This window comes from Dermacentor albipictus, chromosome 1, assembly GCF_038994185.2.
Source record: "Dermacentor albipictus isolate Rhodes 1998 colony chromosome 1, USDA_Dalb.pri_finalv2, whole genome shotgun sequence".
Lineage (NCBI taxonomy): Eukaryota > Metazoa > Arthropoda > Arachnida > Ixodida > Ixodidae > Dermacentor > Dermacentor albipictus.
Window position 1 is genome coordinate 492555301 of NC_091821.1, and position 26723 is coordinate 492582023.

A 26723-nucleotide genomic window follows, 5' to 3' on the forward strand; every position below is an offset into this window, starting at 1 on the left:
AGAATTCAGGTATACACGTCGCCCACATGAGAGTGCATATCAACGAGGTCTCATAGCATTATCAGTAGTACCGCAAGGAGCCGCAATCGCCGCCTTGGCAATCGCAGTCTGAAACATTACAGATACTCTAGGAACAGGTAACTGCAGTTTCTTCTGAATAGAGTAAGAATAAAGCAAGCCATCACACTCCTTCATGTGTAGATATTCTGTAGTAGTTCCCTTCAGAACAGTTATGCAGAGTCAGTCACATGAGAGTAAAAAAAAAAAAGTCAACGTTGCTGCAGCAGCGTTAGCTCGTGTCTTTAGGGAGAAACTGTCGCTGGTAAACTTCTACAGCGGGAATAGGGCCCGCTCTCATTGCAATCTAGTTTCATCAACAGCACAGCCACCTAGTGAACATGGCATGCTATATTGATGGGAGCAATGGACGTTACATCTTTGTGAAACAGTGTTATTTTCTTTATTAAAGGGCAAGCATTCGCCATTACTTTATTTGCATTTGCTCGTAATAAAGGAGCCATCCAATATGCAGTTCAAGAATACCTTTTTTTACTCATCTCGCACTTATGATATCCTCGGAGCACCGCGCATTTAGGGCAGTGAGATTGGTAAATATAATGAATACTAAATCCCGAACGTCGTCCGCGAACAACGATCTTACAAGAGACAAGTCTAAGTAACACCAAGTATCGAAACAGTCGTGTATGCGCTAAGTATAATACTACGCCAACATACGCGCAGGCCATCATAGTTCTGCACTGCGCGATAATAGTTTCACCGCCGATAATCGTCGAGCGGTACACAGCTATTGAGCGCAGCTGCAATATTGGTCAAGCGCTAAGCGGTGGTGTCCTTGGGCGCTTCGCTACAGTGGCATCTGCGACTTCCTCTCGAGGCCTTATTTTTGGAACGAGTCTATGGCAAGGATCTCATTGTGGCCCTAACAACGACCTTGGAGTCTGCACGGACGGTAGCAGCCTATAGGCGACGGCGACAGCCGCTGCTGCGCCGATTCACGGCGACTCGATCTCAGCCCCGGTGGTGCGGCTGGCCACGTTGGTGTCGGTCATCACCGTCTCGTGCAGCTTGCTCACGAGGATGCGGCGCACACGCATGGGCGACATCGGCACCACGGACACTGTGACGTCGCCTCTCGTCGTGTTCAGCATCTTCATCACCTGGTCGCGCGTGAGGCCCTCCAGGTTGACGCCGTCGATTTGCGCCAGCACGTCGCCCGGGTACACCGTATCATGGCCCACCGGCGTCACGTCGGTGTGCTGCGAGTGGAATGGCAACGAGTAGGTGGACTCATCGCGTACCTAATTGTGACGTCTGTGTCTCACGTTTGCTGCTTCGGGTGATGGCACGAATAATGAGTAGTGCCTGAACAGCAGTCAAACAACCTGGCTTCACACACACCTGGGCCCGTATTCACAAAAAACGTATTACGTTATCATTCGCATAAAAATAGAATGACCTAATTGCAAAGTTGCACATATCATTTTGCGAAAGCAACCACCCAATGACACAGAACGCTTACAAAGGCAAAGCTTTGTTAACACGGACCCTGGCCTGTAGCTGCGCAGTTTCGTTCACGGTACCGTTACATAATAAACTGCTTCATTTTAGAGCGCAGCTCTTTGGCGTCCGTTCCTGGGTTTCGCGTCGTCGTCGGCGTTGTCGTCGGCCTCGTAACCAGCTCCGCCCCCCTTTCATCCCCCCAGCGCTAGCAGCGACCGACTGATACCGCTGGATGCCGCTGACGCCGCTAGAGAGTCAAGATAACGTGACTGCATAGAACACCGTCGCCGCCATGCAGAAAGAGGAGGAAAGGGTCCCCCCCCCCTGTTCTTGTGTGGCGGATAGGGTGCTCTTCAGTTGCCGACGCGCCGGTTATTTCACGTAGGCCCCGGCACGTCGACGAATACGTGACCACCTTCCCACGGCTAGACCTGGTTCTTAGCGCTGCGGAAGCGAGGGTATCATATTGTTTGTGTCGGCATCGGCGGCGTTGTCCCTGAAACCAACTCCGCAGCTGGGGTTGACTCACTATCGGTGTCAGCGGCATCAGTCAGTCGCTGCTATCTCTTCCCTCCTCCCTTTATCGTGTTGTTCGCTTGCTGCGCGCGCTTCTGCCCCCATCGTTTGCCGCTGGGTGTACACGCCGCCCCCCTCCCCCCTCTTCCTGCGAGTCTCCGGTTGTCAAAGCGCCGGCTCGAGCTTAATTCCTTTCTTCGCTCCTCCTCCAATGCAACCCCTGTGCGGTGGCAATCAGAGAGCCAGATCGGTGGCGGTGGATCTGTATATGTGCACCGCCCGAGCCGAAATTGCCGCTGCCGTTCGCCCTGTGCGGTGGAAATCAGAGAGCCAGATCGGTGGCGGCGGATCTGTATATGTGCACCGCCCGAGCCGAAATTGCCGCTGCCGTTCGCCACTGCGAAATTATCTGCCAGTTCTTTCTGAGCCATGAGCGAGACGACCGATGGAAGTCCTCCGTCTGCTGCTGCTGCTGCTGCTGCTAAACGAGCTGCCAGAGCAGAGACCACAAAGCTTCCTTCATGACTGTCAAGAACTGTTAGTGGAGTCTTTGTTAAAGGAATACGTGTGAAAAATAAAAAAAAATTCTGTGATAGCGCATACATGTGTTGCTCGATTTCTTTGCCTCAATCTATCGAAAAGGTGAAACAGCTTATTTGCTGCGCTCAAATTTCGCATTAGGAAGTAACGTAATCGTCGGTAATTTTTTAGCTTAATGATACCTGTAGTTTATTAAACAGGAGTGTTTTATTGATTTTTATGGATGTCCAGCATTCGGCGCGCTTTATGGCAATTGCGTAGACATCAATAACTTAAAGAGGGAATAAGGCTATTTTTCTAGGCAAACTTCTCACTGTATATTATGATGAATGTGGTGTTTTGCGGCGTAAGAGCCAACTATTGCCAAAGAGCACCAAGCCTGTTTTAATGAGTCCGCAGCAGAGCTATGAATTACGAGAAGTAGATGGTACGTAGCTGTAAAGGGGCCTGAAAACAGTTGCTGTAAAGTGCGTAAAACCTATATGCAATAAAATTATGCCAATGCTTAAGAAGTCTGCTACAGACACGAAAGTTACATTATGAAGTAATGAAGATATAGTAGAAAATGTCACAGGTAAACATTTGCAAGAAGAACTACTGCCTTAACAGAGCCCTTGAAACGCAAGGGCCTGGAGGAATGTGCTATACATGACTACTATCACAGGTGCATACTCTGGAAAGAGAATGTGCTATGAATTTATGGTGCTAACAACGTGTAAGAACACATCGTTAAAGAGACCTAAGACTGCTCTGGTGTCAAAAAGCCGTTCTGGACCAAGAAACATTACGCGATAAAGCGGCGTGTGCTGCCAGTATGCTACAAAAAAGTGTTTCAGCTTCTGCTTCCCGACACTACAGGAGGTCGTGGAGGACGGTCAGCCTCTCATCAGATCTACTGCAAGTTGGATGTTCATACCCAGTGAGCAAAAAACTGTGGGTGGCATATGCGTGTCCAATTATGAGACGACAGAATATGACATCAATTCGTGGTGCTCTCGTTGGGGAGGGCCATGAACCTAACTGTGGCTCAATCAAGTGAAGCTTATTATTCGTTTTAGTGTCCTACATGGGTTGCCAGTGGGTTCACAATTTCCTTCCGCAAGAAAGGCCTCAAATCTGTGCCACGGACAGCAGCTGTGGGATTCACAGCGTACGCGGCCACGACGCGGCCATTTGGTCCGCTACACTCTAAAACTGTTTACACCGTTTGGAGTGCCCCTTCTGCCACACAACAATAACCGTCATCTGCCTTGATGCGTTTCCTTTCATTAACGCTGCGAGCCCGGTACTTTCCAGTAACTAACGGCATGCGCGTTATCAGCATGATAGCATTTCCTGTCGGCAATGCTATCATGCTGATAACGTGCATGCCGTTCGTTACTGGAAAGTACCGGGCTCGCAGCGTTAAAGAAAGGAAACGCATCAAGGTAGATGACGGTTATTGTTGTGTGGCAGAAGAGGCACTCCAAAGGGTGTAAACTATTCTTAGAGTGTAGCACATTACCTTGGATGCCTCTAAGACCAGGCACCACCATATAATAACATGCTGGTCAAATGTACATGCTCTATACAGAGTGGTATAGAGCTCCGCAAGTGCTCGATTTTTGTGTTTACAGAGTGACTTCAAAGCTTTTAAGACGCATAGGGAGTCTATATATAATTTTTGAAGTTTTAATTTCCTTATGTGCTTCAAAGCCGAAAATAGCGCATGAGCCTCAGCCGTAAGGACACTTGTTTCCGGATTTAGTACATCGGATTCCCATGAGGATGTACGACGGCTGCATAGGACACCTCGATATGTGACTTGGAAGCGTCTGTGTAGAACTCTGTGCAGGACAGAATGTTGTGTTAGATAGAATTTTCAGTAAGTTCAGTGCTTTTAGACATTTTTCTTTATTATATTTAATGTGTACAATGAAAGTAAGCTCAGAGTCAAGTATAACAGTTAGAAATTTATGCTCTTTGTTGACAGGTATTTATTGTCCACACAGTTCTGCACAAGGGTCTGGAACCAGGCCTCTCTGCCTGGTAAAAGGAATACAAGTACTTTTGTGAGGGTTGATTTTAAATCCGCTTTTGTCTGCCCACTTGGACGCCTTGTTCAAGTCATGCAGTGCCTGTCTCTCACGCACACTGCGAGGTCACAGGACATGAGGCCCATTTGAATGCCATCCACATAGACGGAATAAAGAATAGCCGGTGGTGATGAAACACGAAATGTGGTCATATTAACGATAGTGTGCACCTGAGTAGGACTCCCTGGCATACACCAGTTTCCTGTATAAATGGACGTGAAAATACATCCCCGATTTTGCGCTTTCTATTAGGTTTAGCATATTGCCACGGATGCCGATTGCGGACAAGGCTCTCAAGATTCCGTAGCGCCATGTTGTGTCGTACGCCTTCTCCATATCGAGGAATATTGATAAGAAAAAGTGTTTGTGTACAATGCATAACGTATATTTCCTTTAATACGCACAGGATGATCGGTTGTGGACCGCCCTTCTCTGAGGCCACACTGGTAGGGATCAAACAATTTGTTCAGTTCAAGAAAATGGATGAGTCGCTGATTAACCATATTTTTTAAATAGCTTACAAAGGCGACTTGTAATAGCTATCGGGCGGTAACTTGCCACAGAGGGAAGGGTGTTTGTCCTGTTTCAAAGGAAGGATCACAATGGCTTCTTTCCATGCGGATGGAAGGTATCCGGCAGCCCAAATAGTGTTGAAAAGTGCGAGTAGTGTCACTTGTGTATAAGTGTGTAGGTTTTTAATCACGTCGTACATGACTCTGTCCGGTCCTGGTGCAGCGCTCTTGCACGCAATCAAGGCAGCCCTCAACTCGGAAATACTAAAAGGACAGTTATAGGGCTCGTTTGTTGCAATTCCTTACATTCTTCTATTTGTTTGTATTTAAGGAAAAATTGCGAGTAGTGGAATGAGCTTGAAACACGTTCAAAGCGCTCCCCAAGTGAGTCTACCTGCTCTTCTAGGGCAACGGGTGGATTTATTGCCCGTTTAGCTTTCTTAGACCATTCCACACTTTCGACTCCTGGGTGTATGAATTTATACCTTAGAGAAGTCTAACCCACCTTCCTCTCTTGGCCTGACGGCGTGTCCGCTTTCCCTGCAATTTATAGCACTTAAATTCTATGAGATTTACCGTATTTTGCAATCTACGTAGTATGCCCCATGCTTTATTGTCTTTATTGCGCTTTTCGGCAGTCTTCGTTCCACCAGGGAACACTCCTTTTATGTGAAACACCATCCATTTGTAGGATGAACTCTTCGGCTGCATCCACAATAAAAGCGGTAAGATATGCGACAGTATCATGTACACTAAAACAACTTATAAAATATCATGGTGACTTTGTTACTGCTTTAAAATGGTTGCAGTAAAGCAATGGTAGTTTCCATCAAGGAATATGGGGAGGGTTGTCATGCTGCGGTATGAAGTTTAATGTTACAGGGAAGTGGTCACTTCCAGAGGGATTATTGATGACATTTCAGTCCAGGTCAGGCAGAAGAGAGGACCAGCCAATTTCTATATCTATCGATGAATACGGGTTGTGTTGGAGGTTGTAACAGGCGAGCTCTTCCTTATTAAACAGGAACGCGCCAAAAGTCTGAAGAAACATTTCAATGATTCCACCGCTCGTATCACAACGACGGTCTCCCCACAAAGTGTTGTGAGCGTTAAAATCATCCGCGGGTATGTAGGGTTCAGGCAGTTTATGAGAATATATAAATTTGTTTTGCTGAGTTCAAACTTGGGTGGTGTGTATATATAGAGCAGGCAGCAACCAAATGATTAAAAAGAACTGTCCGCACTGACGCTGCCTCAAGGGGCGCCCGAAGGGGCCAGTGTTGGCAAGCAACACTCTTGTCGACAACTATGGCTACACCGCCGGATGAGACGTTAGCCTCGGTGGCCTTTCCAAAAAAATGACATTGTGTAAAGAAGTTTGTGTGTAGACATTTGAAGTGTGTTTCCTGGACACACAGCACTTTTGGACTTAGTTGATGAAGTTCTTTAACTTTATTTAGATCGCGTAGATGTCGACTGACATTCTACGGCAATATCTATGTGTCCATATTGCAGAAGAGGACGGTGCTGTGTGTCTAATATGTGAAAACACACTTAAGCTACAGAGCCGTTCCCGGGCTCTGCGATGCGGGGTTTCTTTTTTGGAGCGGTCGAGAGACTTCCGTCACTCCTTAGGTGGTTGCTGCGCCGTCTGACCAGAAGATGTGTTCATCGCCTCTTAGGGGCGCTAGACACCCGCTCTTCGAGCGGTTTGTTCGCCTTGAAGGCCTCGCCTCGGCAGACGAGGCCCTGGGAGCCACCAACCTGGAAGTCGATTGCTGCAGCCGCCATGGAGGCAGATGGCGTCACCGCCGGTTCACTGCGTGTGGGCCGCGTAGCCGCCGGCAGCCGTTGTGTCACTGCCCCCTGACGTGTCTCGTCGGCAAATGTGTTCTTGCGCACGTTAGATACCTGCCTGCGTGCCTCCTTGAAAGTTGTATTTTTCTTTACTTTAACTGTCACTATTTCCTTTTCTTTTTTCCAGGATGGGCACGACCACGAACATGTGACGTGCTGTCCATCGCAGTTCACACACTGTAGGGAGTTTTCACAAGACTCAGACCAGTGTTCATTAGCACTGCATTTCGCACAAGTTTGGCGGACTCGACGGTTCTGTGAGCTGAGCCCGAATTGCTGGCATTTGAAACATCCCAGAGGATTTGGCACGTGTGCTCTGACACGAAGTCTGATGTACCCGGCCTCCATGTACTCGGGCAGTGCACTTGAGCCGAAAGCAAGCACCAGGTGCTCAGTATGGATTTAGTTGCCGTCACACGTCATCTTAATCTGTTTATTGTTCATCACATTCTGCTCACTGAAGCCCTCCAAGAGTTCAGCCTCAGTTTGCTCCAACAAATCATCGTCTGAGACAACGCCGCGGGTGGTGTTAATAGTACGGTACGGGGTTACTGTTACTCGAACGTCCCCAAAGTATATTAGATTGAGCAGCTTTTCACATTGTGTTTGATCCTGAAGCTCCCATAGATCACTATCTGTCATCATCGATGCCTTATAACCTGGTCCAAGAGCCTCAGTTAGAGATTTAGAAACAAGAAAAGGGAAAATTTTTCTTCTTCTTTTCGAGTGAATCACATAGAATTGTGGGAAATTGTCTTTGAAGCCCAATGAACTGAAACACATCTTCGGTGCACCCTCTTCTTTGAGGGCGATCAGGGAGTGTTGGGAAGGAACTGGCCATAGAGATATCTGGAGTTTTTGCAGCCACGCCAGCCAGCTGCCATGGAGCCCAACAAGGGGACGCCTCAGAAAGTGTAAAACAGGTCCTGCAAGCACCAGCTGTATGTTACTAATATAACAAAATTTGGTATACCCAAGGTTGGCTATCCACACATGGTTACCCTTCACCGCCCAGAAAATGTGACGTAAAAAGAAGTGAGTAGAAGACAGGAAAGACTGAAACTGAAAGGCGACGATGAACATTAAAGGGGAGGATAGGAAACGGCGACTACCGGTTTTCTACAGGTGGGCCAGTCTGGAGGCGCTCTCTGGGTGAAGAAAAGGCCAAATAGGTGTGTTTCCTCCGTCCGAGGGGCCTTAAAGGTCCGAACAACTGGAATAGGCTCAACCCCCAGCATTGTCTTTTCCCCAGACACGGCTACGCCGCATGACTACATGCGGCAGGGTCCAATTCTCATATGCATGGGCACGTGGTGTTGCAACCCACCAAACGCCTACTCCTGCAGACGCATCTGCGGGGGCACTGTATTTTATTGCTTGTATAACACGCTCCGTATAGAGTTGTGAATAAACCGGCACGCGACCGCATGCACATATTGCGCTTCGGTGAAGCGTACAACGTCGTGTACAGCGTACGCGGTTCACAGTTCGAATGAGAAAATTTTACTACCGAACGTACATTGGGACGGTCCTATTGCATCTACATGATTTCCTAGTCTCTAAGGTGCCGGGAGAGTTCTGTGTTAGTTAAAGGTGTTCTAAGCAACAGGAGTGCTATAAGAGCCCTACGAGATGAAAAAAAATGGAGCGGCCTCGAGCTACCCAAAGACCAACAGCACACGCGTTGTTGATCATTCTAGTTCGGTCTTCATGATGCGCTAAAGGCACGACGTTTGGAGTCATAGCTCAATTGTTTGAGATTTACTTTACTTTCCACCATCGCGTACACCAGTCGCACAATGTGTCATGAGCTAGAACGAGTAAAAGCTGCTATGAAGTAGCTTGACCAGCTACAGCCACCATCTATTTGGCACAATGCAGGCAGTGCAAACAAGAACACATACCAGCGGATCATATGCGACAGGGTGCAATTTTTTTTAGTCTACATAATGTAGCAAGCCTCAAAAACAACATGCATTGGGAAGCAAGTTTGTTGATAAATGAGAGTAAACAAATTCGTGTACTAGTCGAGGCTTCGTACATCAGCAATAGTGGCAGCGTGGGCTTAAAGGTACCCTGAAACGATTTTGACGATTTTCTACAAACGTACTGAGTCGTTAGAGTAGTTCCTTCTGATCATTAACTGACGCATCTAAGTGCTCCGCGAGAAGGGTTAATTTATTATAAGGTTTTAAAAATGCACATCGCTGCCGATCGCAGCATACTGCTCGGCGGAATTTTAAACCGCCCCTTCCCATATGACGGATTTCGCCCATATGACGTCAGTGGGGCGAGCTATCCGATTGGCTGACCAGGGCTCGTGATCGATAATTTTTCCAACTTTACGGTAAACAAATGGTGTTTGTAATAGTTGGGATGTTAGTTAATTTGTTTTTATAAAAAGAAAGTAACAAAAAGAGAATGCACAAGAAAAATTTTTCAGCACACTTAAGCACTTCCGGCACACAGCTAGTGTCGTCTGCTTGTCTTTGACGAGAGCTCCGCAGTCATTGTCGGTCTGTCTTTTCGCGAGCGCTATGATTCGACTTTGTTGCATTTTGGACTGCAAATGTAGCGACTGGCAATATGTCAAGCTGCGACATCGTGTCCTTCTGCAAGCCAGTAGACGAGCGGACTGGCTGCAGCGCATTGGACAGCCGCTATCCGATGGGCGCCAGGATTTGCGCGATTGCGGCCGTCACTTTACACCGGAAGATTACTAACGCATCAGCGTTTCGCGAGTACGGTATTAGGGTAAACGAAAGCGCAAGGGGACAGGGCCTAGCCCTGTCCTCTTGCGCGTCGTTGCAGGGGATGAACAGAAGCGCAAATGTGAATGGTCTGCACGGTGCAGCCACCTGGTGGCATAGAGCTCAACCACACACAGTAGCAGTAACAAAATGTATTCTTTGCTGCTGGTGTAAATTTTTCGCGGGATTATAATCGTTAACACGTTGTTTTTGTAAATATTTAAAATGTTTTACGCTTGGTTAGAGCAATATTAGCTCTTTCTTTGGCTAGTTAAGCTCTGCACCAACTGGTGCCTGGACCGTGGAGACCGATCAGACAGCTCACGTAGTTCCTTCATCAGCTTGAGTTTATGCCTTCACCGTTCAGTCGAAACGTTCTGCTAATGTGTGAATACCGGAATACCAGACACGTTCGGCGCTACGACAGAATGCTCGCAATGCACGCTGCTTTGATAGCTCTCGCTTGGGGTTGATGGCCAAGCCGCTAGCGGAGACGTTTCGCGCGGGCGGGGGCGGGCTCCAAAACAACCGTAAGTGGACGATGTGACGTCGCATCGTGACGCAGAACCGGTGAAGGCGGAGCTTAGCCCCGATCGCTCGGCGAATGAGTTGGAGGAAAAGCATGGCTAGGGAGGAGGGTAACTTGTAATCGCTTGTAGCCCCATTAATAGGTAACGTTCCACTTAAATTGTGGTGCGAATGTTCTACTTAAGCTGTACCCTACGCGTCTAGAAAATTTGTCCGAACCATTTCAGGGGCCCTTTAATACAGCCCTTGATTATCGCGCACAAAGAACGTCAGTCGGCCGTAAACATTTATCTTTCGCCAGTGCCCACACGTCTTCGTAAATGACGGGTTGGCACTACGTTCACTTGAGTCCGCGTGGTTCAGTTTTAACGCGATAGCGTTAAGGAGCACGTGTCGCAGAAAATCCGCCATCGGCGTCAGACGTCGTTTCGGCAAAAAGATTTTCGAATCACACATACATGGTTCTTCCATGTGACGCAAAGAATTCACTGAACTAATCGATTTTCTCAAGCTAAAATACACGAAAGAATTGTAAACTACGCTTACACACAATCTACAGACATGATAGCTCTCGGATTGCAATTTCAACATAGGAAAAAACATGATTTTGTTAAGCGAAAACTCAAACTCCTTTTCCAGCGCTTCTACAATTCAGAGACCGGAGACCGGAGCCGGCCATTTGCGCACGCCGGCGCGTAAATATCTCGGAGCCCACGGAGCGGTGCGGCCGCTTACTTGAAACACTTCCCGATGGCGCTCGCCTCCGCCGCATCAGGAAAGAAACAATTTATAACTCAAAGGGAAGCTCATTACTTTTCGAAGCGAGATCGGGATGCCTTGGAACACGCACCTATAAAGCGAGATATAAGAAGGAAGAAGAAGCATGTGATTGCTGCGGTAAAGCTATAGGGAAACTATGGAGCATGTTTTATTAGAATGTGAAGACGTCTACCGATTTAGGCACCACTGGCCTCCTTGAAGTCCTTGGGTTCAGCGAGAGCAGCGGAAAAGTAAACGTGTCCGCAATAGGAATTAGTAAGAGGTGATTGGAGGATTTGTGGAAGTTGAGAAACTACAAAAAACGGAGACTACAAAATCACAGTTCGCAATAGAGGATCAAAAAATTTGGTTGTGGGAGTTCATAGTGTTGTTTTTTCTTTTTTATTCTTTAACCTTGGTAGGACAGTAGGCAGTATAATACCAAGAGCTTGGTGGTGCAACCCACCGGCCCGTTCCAAAGGGGACGCTTATAACATCCATCCATCACGGCCCATGCAATATGCCGCGCTTTTACCAGAAAACCCGCCTTCGTGCATAGTGTGCGCCGCGATCTTTTCCCGGTAAACATTACGGTTACATACGTTGCAGTCGCCGGGAAGCGTGAGAAGCACTAAGGGATATTTGCATGCTATCGCATTCCACTCTCAAATGCGAATCTTAATTGTCCTCGAAATTTTGCGTTTTACTTCTATTTCCACCATTGTGCGACATTTTATGTTGATAGCTTTTGTGTAGTCCTTTTCGTTTCTCGTGTCTGTGTTTGCATGCCTGCCTTGCAGTACCACGAATACCTAACAACGTGCTCCAATTTTACTCGTTCTAAGTTAAACTATAGGCAGGTCAGAAACCCATCAATCAGTCAATTTTTCCGCAAACTTCGTTGTAAGAAAGGGAATCTGTGCGAAAATCCAAACTTCACTATATGCGAAATTGTCGACTTCAGCAAAGTTGTTTAAAAATATCAGGTAATATTTGAATAACTATCAATATTGTTGTACTCGCTGCAGTATTTTAAACGGTGTAGGACAAGATTTTGTGATTTTCTATTTATATAAATATTCAGGTATACTGTATGGGTGCATCGTCATAATTATTTTCAATGTACATAGCCAATGCATTTTCTGTTATTTTATATCAGGTTGTGTATTTGATGTACACGCATATTTTGTTGTTTTATATGCACTGGATGTACGCACTGCTGTCTGTAACAGGAAGCCAAGGCCCAGTTAGCAGAGCGCCTTTTACCTTGGCTTCCCTTTCGTTTGAAACAAATAAATATAGAATCGATCAATCAATCCCGCAACGGTGCGGTCTTTTTTATGCATATACGCACGGTAAGCACGAAGACTGTGGTGAAGCGCTTCGCCTTGTCGTCCCACACGCTGACGTCAATGACGCCCAAGCCGTACGGCATGCCCGTGATGCAGGAGAAGGGCGTGCTCTTGAGCACCGCGTTTTCCTTGCTCAGGCAGCGTATCAGGCTCATCATGTCACGGCGCGAGGTGAGTACGCGGTAAGTGCTCGACGACATCACTGACAGCACGAGCTGGTCGCCGCACGCGCTCAGAGCGTTGCGTGCCTGCGCCAGGTCCTCTACGGGGGTCCCGTTCACGCTCAGGATCACGTCCAGGGGAAGCACCTGAGACCGGTCTGCCGGGCTGTCCTTTTTCACGCCCTGCGTAGGGCGCCAGCCAACATGAGTTCATACGAGAATGAATATAAACCTAATGTTTGTGTGAACAGAAGAAGCACTTTTTAAGAGCTCTAGCATGGCGAAAGCAAAGATGCAGAACAAAGCAGAACGATGAAAGTTTTTTTTTTCTTTACGTTATTAGAATAACGCTTTCCTTGTGTTGCAACCACTCCACTGCTTCTTTCCCTTAATTTATTTCGTTATTAGGTGCGCGAATACAGTTCTGTACATAAAATAGCATTCAGCACCCAATTTCACCCATATATCAGCGTATAGCATGAGCTGGCGGAACAACAGCATAGTCATTTTTCGGGCAGGGCCTGTAAAAAGCTTTGCTGTTGCTTTCAACGCTTATAAAAATATCACCGCCCAAGCACTCCGTACAGACGGTTAACCAGCGAAGCTGAAACGTGCGGCCCGGTGTTTATCACGGGGTAATCCCGACGGTTCATTAAACGACGGCTTGGTAGGCTGCCGGATCCTCGGCGCAGTTGCTGCTTGCGCTCGGCTACACGAGCCCGTTCTTGTGGCTGGGCTCCAGCATCGGCACGCCCTAGACGAGCTCGTTTCCGGTTCTGGTGGCGGCGTTGCTGGTCAAAAGCTGCCTGCTCTTCAGGATACGTATGGCGCGTGGCCTACCCATTTAGGAGCCGGAGAGAAGCTGCAGCGCGCGCGCTGGACTGCGACGAAACCAGCTACGACACTATTGACGTAGCCAAGTGCGCTCCTTTCTTTCGCGCATGCGCATAGGATTGCGCCGGAGGAGTTTTTGACGTATAGGCGACAGATAGACGGAGGAGCGTATCGGCACGGCATATACAGCTTCACAGTAAAATAAAAAGAGCGCAGCATCAGCCCTTAGCTCAAGATCAGTCGAAACATGTCTAATAGTGCATCGTGACTGAATTGAGCGTCAAATGAATACTAAGCTTACTATTCTAAACTGCTGATGTAGCTAGATTTAAAGAAAAACCATTCATCCTAGTGCAAGGTCATTCTTTGTCGTTTAAAGCAAAGCGGTCGTGGAAATAATCGTGTCCTTGCCTACTTAGGTAACACGTGCACACTCTCTTTGTAGTTCTGCTTATTCTGACTATGGCGAACAGATATCTGGAGAGTAACAATGAACGACGCTCTTGTACAGGGCTTTTGGTGACTGTTAAGGAAGACTAGATGGCCAAGATCATTCTAGAACCCACAACTGTGTCGTCTCCCACAGCCCTTGCGTTTTCTTCTCAAATTACTCTAAAGTCTGAAGCGTCAGTGTAGTCATATACATCGAAAGAGCCAGTCAGATTGAAAATGGGCCGTTATAGTGTAAAGTCTCTTATGCCCGATAATATTCCAAGATAGCGAAAGTCATCTGGTTCTCTTGACTACCTTTAATTTAGAGTTTTATTCTGTAACGTAACACACAAACATATAGGCTGAGACAAAAGTTGATGCAGCCGCCGTGGTTTTAGTGGCCTTGGCATTGCGCTGCAAAAGCAGGAGGACATCAGCACAATTTTGTTGTAGGCTGCAACTCTGCTTGAAATAAATGTAATTTTAATCCAAATCACGGTCATGAATTTAGTGGCAGACCGGCACGCGTGAAGGCCAACGCATCTTACGTTCTTTTCTACTTAGATTAGTATAATGCCCACAAGCACCAATAAAGCCAATACGCCGTTGCCACCCCGCTCAAACCGCACATTGTTATCTTCATCTCCGCTCATTGCGGTCGCAATCCGATAACGCGCCACAGTGATATACCGCCAAAGCAGCGACAACAGCGAAAGCCTGCCATGTCGCCACTTCAGATTTTCATAGCCGCAAGGATCACTCGACTTGTTAGTTTCTTGAATCGACCACCGCAAGGCGCACATTTTCGGCACCTACAAATAGGCAAGGAAGAGAGGAGAGTACCTTGGAAACTACCGAAGAAGAAAGGAGGTGAGTGGAGGAAGAGAGCTAGGAGGAAAGCCGGGCGGCTGGTATTTCTTGGACATAAGTTGGCTGCGCCGAAAGCATTGCAAGACAAGCGAGTCCGCGATCCTGTAAATTCTACTCCGTGGTCAAAACTGTGAGTTACGAATTTAACTCTTCATTGGGTGAACTTGTGCCCACGCGCCGTGGTTCTTTAGTGGTTATGGTGTTGGACTGCTAAGCACGAGGTCGCGGGATCGAATCCCGGCCACGGCGGCCGCATTTCGACGGAGGCAACATGCGAAAGCACTCGAGTACTTAGATTTGGGTGCACGTTCGAGAACCCGAGGTGGTCCATATTCCCGGAGTCTTCCCCTGCAGCGTTCCTTATAATGAGGTCGTGGTTTTTGGCACCTAAAACCCCGTAATTTAATTCATTTTACCTTGTGCCCAGCAATACAAGTAGCAGTCAAGCAGAAAGAAATCGGCGAGCAGAAGCGGCGATCGTCAAGAATTCTATTTGCGGGTCAAGCTTGCCGGCTATTTATACTTGACTCGTTGAAGGCTACAGCGTAATCGTTGGTGACCGCGGGCCTTCCAGAGAGTACAACGCTGGACAGTTATAGCTGAGCGGGCTTACGGGCTAGGGGTACGAGTGGGCGAGCTGAGACGGCAGCGGAACGGCGCACCCTCATTCGGTCGAGCGGAGTAGGGTGCGTCGATTACTGTGTCCCCTCCGCTAAAGGATGGGGACACACAGCTTCATTGTGGGCGTCATGTTGGTTCGGCCGTTCGCTTTCGCTGGCACTGCCCGGCGTGCAGCGATTGAGCGCTTTCCGTAGCGCAAGGCTTGCCTACATGTTGTCAGAAACAAATAGGTGACGCTTGATTTAACGTTAAATTAAAGCTGTGTTGTTCGGTAGTTCCAAAGGCAAAGCTATTCACTATGTGCACTTTTGTTTGCGCAGCACCAGTACATACGATGCTGCATTAACATAGAGTTGATGTTACGATCTGACAATCTGACACATTTTCTCCAATTGCAGAGCATTGCCTAAGCTGCTGTGGACGTCTTTTGATCACTTTCACAGCACTCGCCGCAAAGGAGGAGAAATAAAACGCTCACGACAGGATTAAAAGACGACTGACAACAAAGAGTGCTTACTCAAACCTTTTCATTTTTAATTGTTATTTTGTAAACTTCAGAGCTTGATGATCACCTCATGTTATCATTCGGCTTACCCTTCATCCTGTTCTGAGCAAATTTTTGGCCCTCTGTAAGTATAAACCAACTATATTCTTTTGTGCACGCTGTTACTATTCTCTATCTTTACTTGCTACTTAGGCTTTCATTCTTTACAAAAAATATCCTGTAGGCAACCGCTGATTCTTCTCCGCAGCGAATCTTTTCTGGGTGATTATGTTCCACACACAACCAATAGAACCACACGCCCACACATGTAAAAAATGTTGCAAACCTTAGCCTCCATTCCTGTAATTGTATACGCAACGCATCTAACCAGTGCTCAGTAGATAGTATCACCCCAAAGTTACAGCTGAGGCACATCATTTTATGTCTAATGCTGTTAATTTTTCATTTATAAAGCTCTAAACCAGAGAGTGGTATTTTTGGCAGAAAGTGAAAAAGTAAATGATCAATGAAGAGCACATATAATATACTGCTTTATTAAGCCAGTCGGGTCCCACTGAAGTGATCTCACTTTGAAAACACTGAATCTCACTTTCGAAACACTGAAATAAAACTGAAATGAGCTAGGAAGAGGGAGCAAGTGTAACTGTACAAACAAGATATGGTGACATACACAAATGCATAATTACAAAAAAATACAGGAAACGCATTGCTAACCACAAACAAAAACTACCATATCTGCTCTTTCCGATCAAACGGATTGATTGATTACTTAATTAAACCAGAAAACACATTGCTATTCACAAACAAAAGCCGCCATATATGAACTTTCTGATTTGAAGCAACTCATCAGTTACACCAGAAAAAACATCGTACTTTTCACTTTAGGTTTGTGCGTTCAACCATCCTGCTGCCATACGACTGCCCCAGTTCTACCGGTGCGTTCAGCTAAAGCGTATAAATTTGAAGTTGAACGCAAACAAAGCGGTTTAGCCGCTTGTAATTGATCCTGGATTTCACCTTTGATGGATTACCTCTGTGATACGGTTGCACACCCACCCTCCCAAGCTCTACGCTGACAAGCTTCGCATTTCGTCATCCACGACAAAATTGCCTATCGCTGTAACTACCGTTCCGATGGCCGCAAATGGCTGCTAGTAATACCCCGGCATCTCGGCACAGGTGCATGCGCCGCCTTCCACGCTGATCCTCAGTGCGCACACGCTGGTATCTTCAAGATCTACACCAGGCTACGTCATAAATCTTATCGGCGTGGTATGTACACCTTTGTGCACAAGTACATTCGCTATTGCACAGAATGTGAACGCCGCAAGCCTGATCCTTGCCGCCCTTCTGGACCAATGCAACCTTTGCCGTGCCCTTCGCGACCCCTTGACCGGGTTGGGATATACCTATACGAGCCTGCGCCATACACAGTTGCTGGCAATCGCTTGGCCATTGTGGCTATAGACCACCTCACGAGGTATGCAGAAACGACCGCTCTGCCAGCCACGACGGCTCGTGACGTTGCCTCGTTCCTGCTTCAACGCTTCATTCTACGTCACGGCGCTCCCTGCGAACTCCTGAGCGACCGAGGCCGCGTCTTACTCGCCGATGTCATTCAAGAACTTCTCACTGAATACCGCGTTATTCGCCGTTGTACAACCGCATATCACGCGCAAACAAACGACTTGACAAAGCACTTTAATTGAACTCTTGTTGACATGCTTTCGATGATGTTGCCTCCAATTGCACCAACTAGAACTTCGTCCTTCCCTATGTCACGTAAGCCTATAATACGACACCCCAGGCAACGACGGGCTTTTCTCCCTTCTTTTTACTATATGACTGAGAACCGTCATCTCCCATTGATACTATTCTTCCTTACCGCCCCGGCTTGTCAGAGGGTACACCGGTTTCTGAAGCCGCCAGGTATGCAGAAGAACGTCAACAAGTAGCACGCTCACTTACAACGCAAGAACAAGCGTTACAGAAATTTCGTCATGACGACGTGCGAACCCAACCTACGCTTTCGCCTGACGCTCTCGTTTGGTTGTGGTTGCCTGCTACTTCGCAATCAGGTGTCTCCTCCAAGTTTGTCTCGAGATACCATGCACCCTACCGGGTACTACAGCAAACTTCTCCAGTAAACTACGTCATCGAACCTCTGACGCGCCCTACGGACCTACGTTGCCGAGGCCCCGAAACTGTGCACGAAGATTGCCCCCAAGCCGCATCATGAGCCCTTCGTCCTCCCGATGGCTTGGGCCCCATGTGTGGCGCCGTCTTCAGCGAGGGGGCAAGATGTTATGAAGTGCGCCGTACAGGGCTCCGCCGCCGAATCGCCAGCGCTACGCAAGTGGGCCTGGGGCTAGACATTGTTCCTGGAGCGAATGGATAAACCTACACTGTTGCGTCTTCCAGTCGGTGTCGTTCGTGTCACCCACAGCTGTGTCGGACTCCTTTGTCATATTGCTTAGAAATTGTTTTCCTTTGACATTTGTATTGTGCCTCCTGCACAACATATTCATATGGTTCAGTTATACTCAACTTCTGCAGGCGTAGCTCTTTAGCTATATGGGTAACCAACTCAGCTTCTGAGCGCGGGATCATAGGTTCGGAACGCACCACCGCCAACGTTCCTTTCGAGTTTACTTTGTTGTATACTTAATTTCTTTAGAGCGATTCATCTTACTTGACGGATGGACGTGTTTCCTGGTTCATCATCATCAACAGCAGCAGCAGCCTATTTTGTGTCCCCCGCACAACGAAGGCCTTTCCCTGCGATCTCCTATTCCCCTTGTCCTGCGCCAACCGATTCCAACTATAGCGCCCACGAATTTCCTAATTTCATCGCCCCAGCTAGTTTTCTGCCATCCTCGACTTCGCTTCCCTTCTCTCGGTACCCATTCTGTAACCATCATGGTCCAACGGTCATCTAACCTGAGCATTACATGACCTGCCCAGCTCCATTTTTTTTCTGTTAACGTTAATTAGAATATCGGTTATATAGCGGTTTGCTCCCTGATACATACTGCTCTCTTTCTGTCTCTTACCGTTATGCCTAGCATTATTTGTTCCATCGCTCTTTGCGCGGTCCTCGTTCTCAAGCTTCTTTATTATTCTCCAAGTCTCTATCCCATATGGCATTTTAATGGCATTTAAATGCTCACGCATTTAAAACCTGTCGGTTGTTTCTGCATCAGCTGGAAACTTTTTTTTTTCTATCAAGGAGCTGATGGTTGTTAGGGACTATCTGAACAACTGAACAGCTATGGCCACTTTCATTTTCGTGAAATGCCCATCCGACACATGAGCTGCACTTAGGTTTGGGGCCACTTATGGTTGCTCTTCTTCTGTAAGTGAATTAAATTTCGGACATGGCTCATTAAAACTAGGGCCCACGGCAAATTATGTTTCAAGAAAGTCTCATCACCCAACTCCGTTACGTCTTTCCGCACAAGTTGGCTTCTTCTTGAGCACGTGAGCAGGGTCCGGCGAGAAATGAAATTCCTCCTAATTGTCGCATTGGTGCGGAGAGCAAGTTCAAAGTCCGCCACACGGCGCAACTGGACGAGCCCATGTCATACTTGGCGCAACGCACACGAACCGAAACTTCGCGGAGAGCTTAATGAGGTGGAAGACGAAGTCCCTTAAGGTGTCACCAGGTACATAAGGCTCCTAAAGTGATATGCGATGACCTGTTTCCAGTGGAAGTTGATACCACTTGGCAAATGGCAAACTAATTGGCACATGGTTTGACAATTGGTTGCTCTCGGGAAATGCTTTAAGAGTCGCTGCCATGAAGAAGCTCAAATGCGCTTCGGATTTACATTTCGTCTAATAGGAAGACGCAGTACTTTTCTACGTCGCTCATCGTGGCAATTTTTGTCTTCATAGCCTCGAAGATTTGCGTCAGTACACCGGGCTGCATGGAAGGGCAGATGCTGATGTTTTCTGCACAGTGTTCTTTATGATGGCAGAGGCATGCCCTGTTACAGGAAAAGATAGTAACCTGTTCACCCAAACGCGAATTTCACCTGAAGGACTTTCTTAACTGTTTGGGGAACTACAATTAAAGACTTACGGTTGTCTTTCTGGAGGGCAACTGTCTGGTCCTCGTTTAATAACTTGAGGTTTATGTCAGCGCTGTAATGCGGCACCCGAGACGCTTCGTTCTCTTTCTTTCCAGTTTTTTTTTTCTTGTAGTGAGGCGTGTTTCTCTAAGCACGTCGTTTAGGCTTAAGCTTAAAGAAAATGTTAAGTTTAAAGAAAGCTTAAGTTTAAGTTTAAGCACGTCGCCTGAATAGGCGAAAGTGGATTAACTTGCAGCTTCTCCAAGTTAGGTGTGCTTGTAGCTTCCGGTTCCATGAAATCATTAGTATTCGTTTCAGAGTTACTCACGTCGAAGTCACTAGCAGCGACACCATGTTTTCTCGATGTGGACAGAGACCTATCACTGGTATTAGCCGCGTGAACTGCGGGAAGTGTCCTCTTAGTGGGAAGTTTCCGGAGTTTTGGTGGAGCTCTAAGCAAAAAAACCTTAATCTGCACAGTTGTACTCAAAAAACGGACAACATAAAAATTGACAGAGCACCTTTCTCATTCGCTGGAAAACCTAGCAAACACAATGACGCGTTAAGAAACTGTGAGAGAACATTGATATTGCCATGGTTTTGCACACCTTACAACATCGACCGACAAATCAAGCTATCGTGACGGACCTGGTTTAGTATAAGGGCACAGTCAAGTTATTGTACCAAACACATGAAGCATGCAACAAGCTATCTGCAACGCTGAACAAAGGTTGTCCTCCCCACTAAATAAAAGCACCTTTGAGGGAGGCTGAGGCGTATTCTCTGGTGAGTGGTGGAAACGTAAAACTACTTCTTTCGCATCGCAAAACTGCGTGGACATCGGTAGACGCATGTGTGTGGCGCAGTTCAACCTCCAACTCTGCTAGGGGACAGTGGGTAAAGAACTTTTCTTCGGCATCTCGAAACCAATTTGGAATCTAATTATATACATTTCTTGTCTTCACAAACACTAAAACTGTACACCTGTCTAATTCAGTTGTGTTGCCATTTTTTAAATATTACAACAATATCAATTTCTTTTCTTTCCGCGGTACCATAGAGAAAGAAAAAAAAAGTTAAGAGTGGACACTCCAATACACCCCAGCGGCCCAATCGACCCTAGCGCGCCTGGCGGTTGGTGAGAGCAACTGCCCTGCACTTCTTGTTTCGGTTTCCCTGGCGCGAAATTTGGATTACGCCGCGTAACCGGCGCTAGGCTGTAGCGGAAGCTTGTCATTTCAGGCCACTTTTCGTCACCCAAATGGCAACGCTTTTATTTGTCGTTTTGGTTTAGCGATTCCCTATTTTGTCGAGTTCGATATTTGGCGTGAATTGAGGTCGCGATGCAATTTTTATTTCGATGGAGATAGAGGTAATAATTATTCACTACGGCTTTATCCTACGCGCTTGTCTTGTATGTTTTGGTACAAGCGGTCATATGTATCGAAGAGACAGAGTTTCCGCAACGTTTTTATTCCAAGGCAAGATAGGCTTCTTCTGGGTTCTGCCGTTGTTAAAGCACCACGACACACAGCAGTAGGTGCCGTAGCTTGGACCGCCGGACGGCACGGCATCACCACGGGCTGAAAATGTCAATAAGTGCACGCTTCGTTAATTGCCAAAAACAGATGTAAGCGTCACAACTGAACCAGGAAACCTCTTTGAATGAATAGCGAACCGATGCACAATATAAAACCAGCGACACATTCTGACCTCTGACCCATAAAACTCGCACTTACAAGGATAAATGTTAAGACCCCGTACAGGGGTGTTCAAAAGTTCCCAGGCTGCCATCCTATGTAATCCCATGGCACCGCGGCCTGTGAACTTTTGGACACCCCTGTACGTACTCAGTATAAGGAGTACATTGGTAGGCAAAATAGCGGTTCACATAAGCGTGGTAAAGATAAATTCGAAATGTCCAAATACGAGGCATTTGTTCAAATGCGCGCCACGCCGCGCCTACGCGACAATACGTCGTGCAATGTATTCCGCCACGAAAAAATGTTAAGGAACCGAAAGTTACTAGAATGCGCAGTACTTCCCAACGCGGCCACCGCAATAAGTACATGCAGTAGTCATTGGGGACTTTTCTCCACCGTTACTTTTCTGTATAAACAAACCGCACGGACGTCTACACCATCATCCGTCCGTGCGCCGTAGATACACACCTCGCTGCAATACAAAAGAAAATAAGCTACGCTCGCTGTTTATGTGACATGCCATTCTTTGCAAGCAATATTATTAAAATATTCAGGAGCCCTTACTCTATAGGGGAAACGAGCAAGCAAAGCTTGGCTACAGCGTGCCTAACGTCCCGATTTTATTTTAGGCAGCGCCCGCCCCCGGAACCCCGTTTACGGTCTGAATCGGTGTGGCGTCTTTTATGTTCTTTCCAGCGTTCGTCAGCCTATAGAACGGGCCAACGAAAGGACCGTCAACCTTCACGTGATCATGTGAACGTGGGTTACGAATTCAAATTTCTCGAAACCGGAATTTCCGTGAAATGTGCAATTCCTGATATCGACCTTAAGCGTTGTCCAGCAGATCGTTTTATGCGAAGCATATTACTAGAACTCAACCCAGCTCCTCAGGCGCGGCAGTGTCGCCTTCAATACCACGTGACACCGTGACGTCACGACAGAGGAGAAACGGGGCTCCAACTCGCGCCGTCGCTCGCGGCGTCGCCTTCAAGGCTGACCACGTGACACCGTGACGTCACGACAGAGGAGAAACGGGGCTCCAGCTCGCGCCGTCGCTCGCGGCGTCGCGGCGGTATATAAGCAGCTGCGCTTGGCTCTGCTAGACACTCACGAGGTGAGATGCCTCCTGGAGACAGCTGCTCGTTGGAATGAGAAGCGAAGGTTGCGGCGTGCTACAGAGACTGTTTCTAGGTGGCTTTGCAACGGCGCAGCGACTACGCGCCCCGCATCGGACGCGGTGAGCGTCGAGCAACGCAGCGTTCGGCGCGACAACGAAATGTGTGCCTGAGCAAGCGCCGCTCGCCTGAGCCGACGCCGACGACACCGGCTTTTCTGCGACACGAGCTCCTTAACGCTGTCGCGTTAAAATAAAGGCTAGTATGCTTCGCATCCTGGGCTTAACCTTAGCTAAGCCACAGCCATTGTTAGGCCGCTCATCTCTCGAACAGGAAGAATGGACGGCGTAGGGCTGCATGATTGTTTTGTATATACTTTTGAAGTGCCGCTAGTTGCACGTGCGTTTTGTGAATAGGGAAGCGTCTAACCCCCCAGCGCCTCAGGCGGCAATCGTTTCTGTGGTTGAGGGGTCGGACGGCCCGCGTGGTGTTGGGTGACGAGCCGAGGCGCGCGCCGCCGCGGGGGGCGCGGTGCAGAGGGGAAAACGGACTCGGAGAAAATGCTTTTACGCGGGCTTTGTTGACATTCCGCCGATGGTCATAATAGGGCCACGCGGACAAAGCTCGAGCGGACAAAGGTTGTATACGCGACGTTGTGGCGCCGGCTCTTGAGTCCCCTGCTAATTAGAGACGCAGCTGCCAGCAAGGTTGACCACGTCTGGCGCGTACGGAGCGGGGGGTTCACCCCCCTACGCATTCGGACGGCAGCCACGTGCATCTTGTTTTGAGCGCTGGGGAGAGCCCGCTTTGTGTCGTGTTACAGCATGCAGTGCGCGCCGTAGAGAGGGGCGCGGCGTCGTTTGAAGAGCACCCGAGTCCGGATGCCGCCAGCGGTAATTAGTTTTCTACCAGGAAAAACCTTGAGGGGGGCTACGGTACGCGGTGTTGGGACACCAGCGCCCGAGCCACCCTTGCTGGCTAGAAACGCCGCTGAGGTGCGAGATGGCCTCAATAAATCATGCAGGCCTGGCGTGTTTGACGAGGCCGTCACTGACCACGTGGAAATAGGAGGTGGAGAAGAAGATGTGGGAAGAGGGAAAACAGGGTAGTTTTCCAATAGATTCACTTATGAGAGTAAGCCCATCCCTTTGGGTTGTGGCTTAAGAAACTGTCAACTCTCATTGGCAATTGCTTCCGTGGGATGGGCTAACGACCCTACCGCCCTTTTTCTTTGTCTCTTTCCCCTATAACAACCGAGACGAGGTGCTTGTTCCTCAGTCTAGGCTGTAATCACTAAACCTGATAGAACAGTAAGACTCCGTACGATGCAACGCTAGTCTGGGCCGTAACCACTTAGTGGTAGAACAGTGAGACTCGGTTGATCGTATGTAGCGACAGTTGTCCTAGGCTCTAACTTAAGAGAAAGTAGAAGAGTAAGGCGCTGTTGTCTTGTGTGTTTTGTATCAGTGTTCTTTTGCTAACTCTGTATTTGACTGTGTAAATATTTCCGTTGCAATATATCTTCAAGTTTTGTTACCTCCAACCTGCCTCCTGCTTCATCAACGCCGATAAACACCTTGAAGAGACTTTGGTCGACTTCAAGGAGAAAAGAACAACAAATCAAATCAAGAAACTTAACTGGCGCAGTCGACAGGATCGGCGAACTCTACAACATCGAATCCTGGACCAGTGGTGAAGGGATCAAGTCATCCAACGAGCACCTCCTGCACCTTTGAGAAGATCCCACAGCAGCCAAGCCCGGCACCGTGGAGGAGATCCGAAAACGACAGTGCATTCAGCAAAGGGTGAGCAGGATTTCTTGCGTCTTTCTCAAGTTGGCATGGCAGTTGATGTGTAGAGCAAATGGTGAGGACACGCAGGGGCGCAGAGACAATGGAGTCTAATGGAGTTGAGGGTGCGACGGTGGCGGAAATGGATCGGAATCGGGAGTTATCAAATGACGATAGGCTAAATTCCGATAAGTCAAATGAAATGAGAGAACCCAGTCAGAGCCAGGAATTTTCGCAGCAGGCATCTCAGCCTTTGCAAATTCCGAATGATACAAGAACGCTTGAGCTTGAAATTCAAAGGCTCAATGCTCAGACTACCTGTATACAGCTTCAGATTGAGTACGAAAGGCTGTTGCAGGCAAGGACGAATGCTGAACGTCTCAATGGCGCATCGTCCAGCGCTGAGTCGGAGCGGGGCGATCGGAGGCGAATGGGCTTTGACTCCGTCGAGCAATGCGCAAAAGTGCTGAAAGGGTTCCGCCTGCCGTGTGACGCGGATGTACCCTTATGGTTTGAGGAGGTAGAAAGACTTTTTGCTACTTACGGGGTACCGTATGAGAGTCGCGTGCATTTAGTCATGCCAGCTCTAACTGAGCGCGTTCGCTACCTACTGCATAACCTCAACCAGGAAGAGAGTACAGATTACGAGTCAGTTAAACAGGCAGTGCTGATGGAACTGAAGCTTTCTCCAGCAGAGTATCTGCAAAGGTTTGAGAGAGCAGTGAAGCGGAAGGAGGAAACGTGGTCACAGTTCGCGTCGCGAGTGAAAACGTATTTCTCCTACTACCTTCAAGTAAGAGGAGCCGACACTGTAGAAGTTATGGCCGAACTCATGGTAGCGGATCGTATAAAAGCGGGCCTTAGTATAGAGGGTCTTGAATACGTGATGCTACGAGAAGGCGAGGGATGGCTTAAGCCACCTGAGATTGCCAAAGTACTACAAACTTTGGAACAAGCCAAAGGCAAAGGATACGCCTCAAAGTCATCAGTGGCAGAGATGGGGCAAAAGCAGACGCGCGTAGCGAAAAGCGCCCTCAGGTGCCACGTATGTCACAGCTCAGGCCATTTCGCTAAGGATTGCCCGATGTCTAGTGACAAGGAAAATCAGCCAAAGAAGGCTATCGAGCCAAGGCAGAGGGCGCAAAGGGTGTCGATAGCTCACGAGACGGGAAGTGAGATACCGAATGGAGTCCTCACTGCAAATGTAGAGGCCTTGAAACACAAAGGCGAAGGCATGACTAACCTGCAGTTGATCCCTATCTCATGCGGAAACGTATCCACAGATGCGATTCTAGATACGGGAAGTGAAATAACTGTCATACGCGAGAGTCTCCTTCCGAAAAGTATCGTGGAACCATCAGGCACAATAAGATTGGTGTCTGCATTTGGTAAAACTATCGAGGCAAAGCTAGCAACGTTGCCGGTAAAGTTAAATAGCCCGCAAATGGCGGCGGAGCCCCAGAACATTGACCTACTCTGCGCGTTGACTAATGAGCTCATCGAGGGCACAGATTGTTTGTTGACCAAGGAAGATTGGGAACATTTATTCAAGGCCAGCAGCTCTCTGGAATCCATTGTAGCACCGGCCGAGCCTGCTCAGAGGATAGAGCGATTAAATGAGAAAGCCGAGGCAGTAGCCTGCAATGTTACTTTGGAGGAGGAAGGTGTTTCTGGGGAAGTTGAGCTAATTGATGAAGAGAGGGATGCGTCAATAAGCCAGAGAGAAGAGTTCCGCAGATTGCAGCTAGCTGACACTACCTTAAAGAAGGGAAGGGAAGATGCTCGGAGTGGGAAATCCGGCATGTTCGTCTCTGATGGACTCTTACACCACTGGGACTCAATAGTAGGCACCCGAGTGAAACAACTAGTTGTTCCCAAAGACAAGCGCAGTGAGGTGATGCGTTTAGCTCATGAGTCACTATGCGGAGGGCACCTAGGGCCAAGGAAAACTAAAGTGCGTATTAGGTGTAATTTTTTTTGGCCTGGCATGGAGAAGGAGGTATTAGAGCATTGTCGTTCATGCCATGATTGTCAAATTCGCTCTGACAGGCGTCGCACGGACAGAGTACCTATAACTCCTCCCACTAGGCCAAATCACCCTTTTCAAATTGTCAGTACAGACATCATTGGACCCTTAGACAGACCGTCAGCGAAAGGTCACAGGTACGCGCTTTGCTTGGTGAACATTTGCACAGGGTGGCCAGAGGTT

General features: G+C 48.0%; 1 protein-coding gene across 7 annotated transcripts in view; it reads right to left on the reverse strand.

Moving 5' to 3' along the window:
* Positions 1–449: 449 nt before the first annotated feature.
* Positions 450–26723, reverse strand: part of LOC135912982 (microtubule-associated serine/threonine-protein kinase 3-like) — a 134910-nt gene continuing 108636 nt past the window's right edge. For 6 of the 7 annotated variants that reach the window (XM_065445598.1, XM_065445635.1, XM_065445618.1 and 3 more), the window contains 2 exons: positions 12413–12754; positions 450–1277 (listed from right to left, as the gene is read on the reverse strand). In XM_065445598.1, the coding sequence (XP_065301670.1) occupies positions 1014–1277; positions 12413–12754 (606 nt within the window). In that variant the 3' untranslated portion in view covers positions 450–1013. Of the gene's footprint in view, positions 1278–12412; positions 12755–21363; positions 21490–26723 lie in introns of those variants that run through there. The other variant, XM_065445643.1, reaches the window with a different exon arrangement.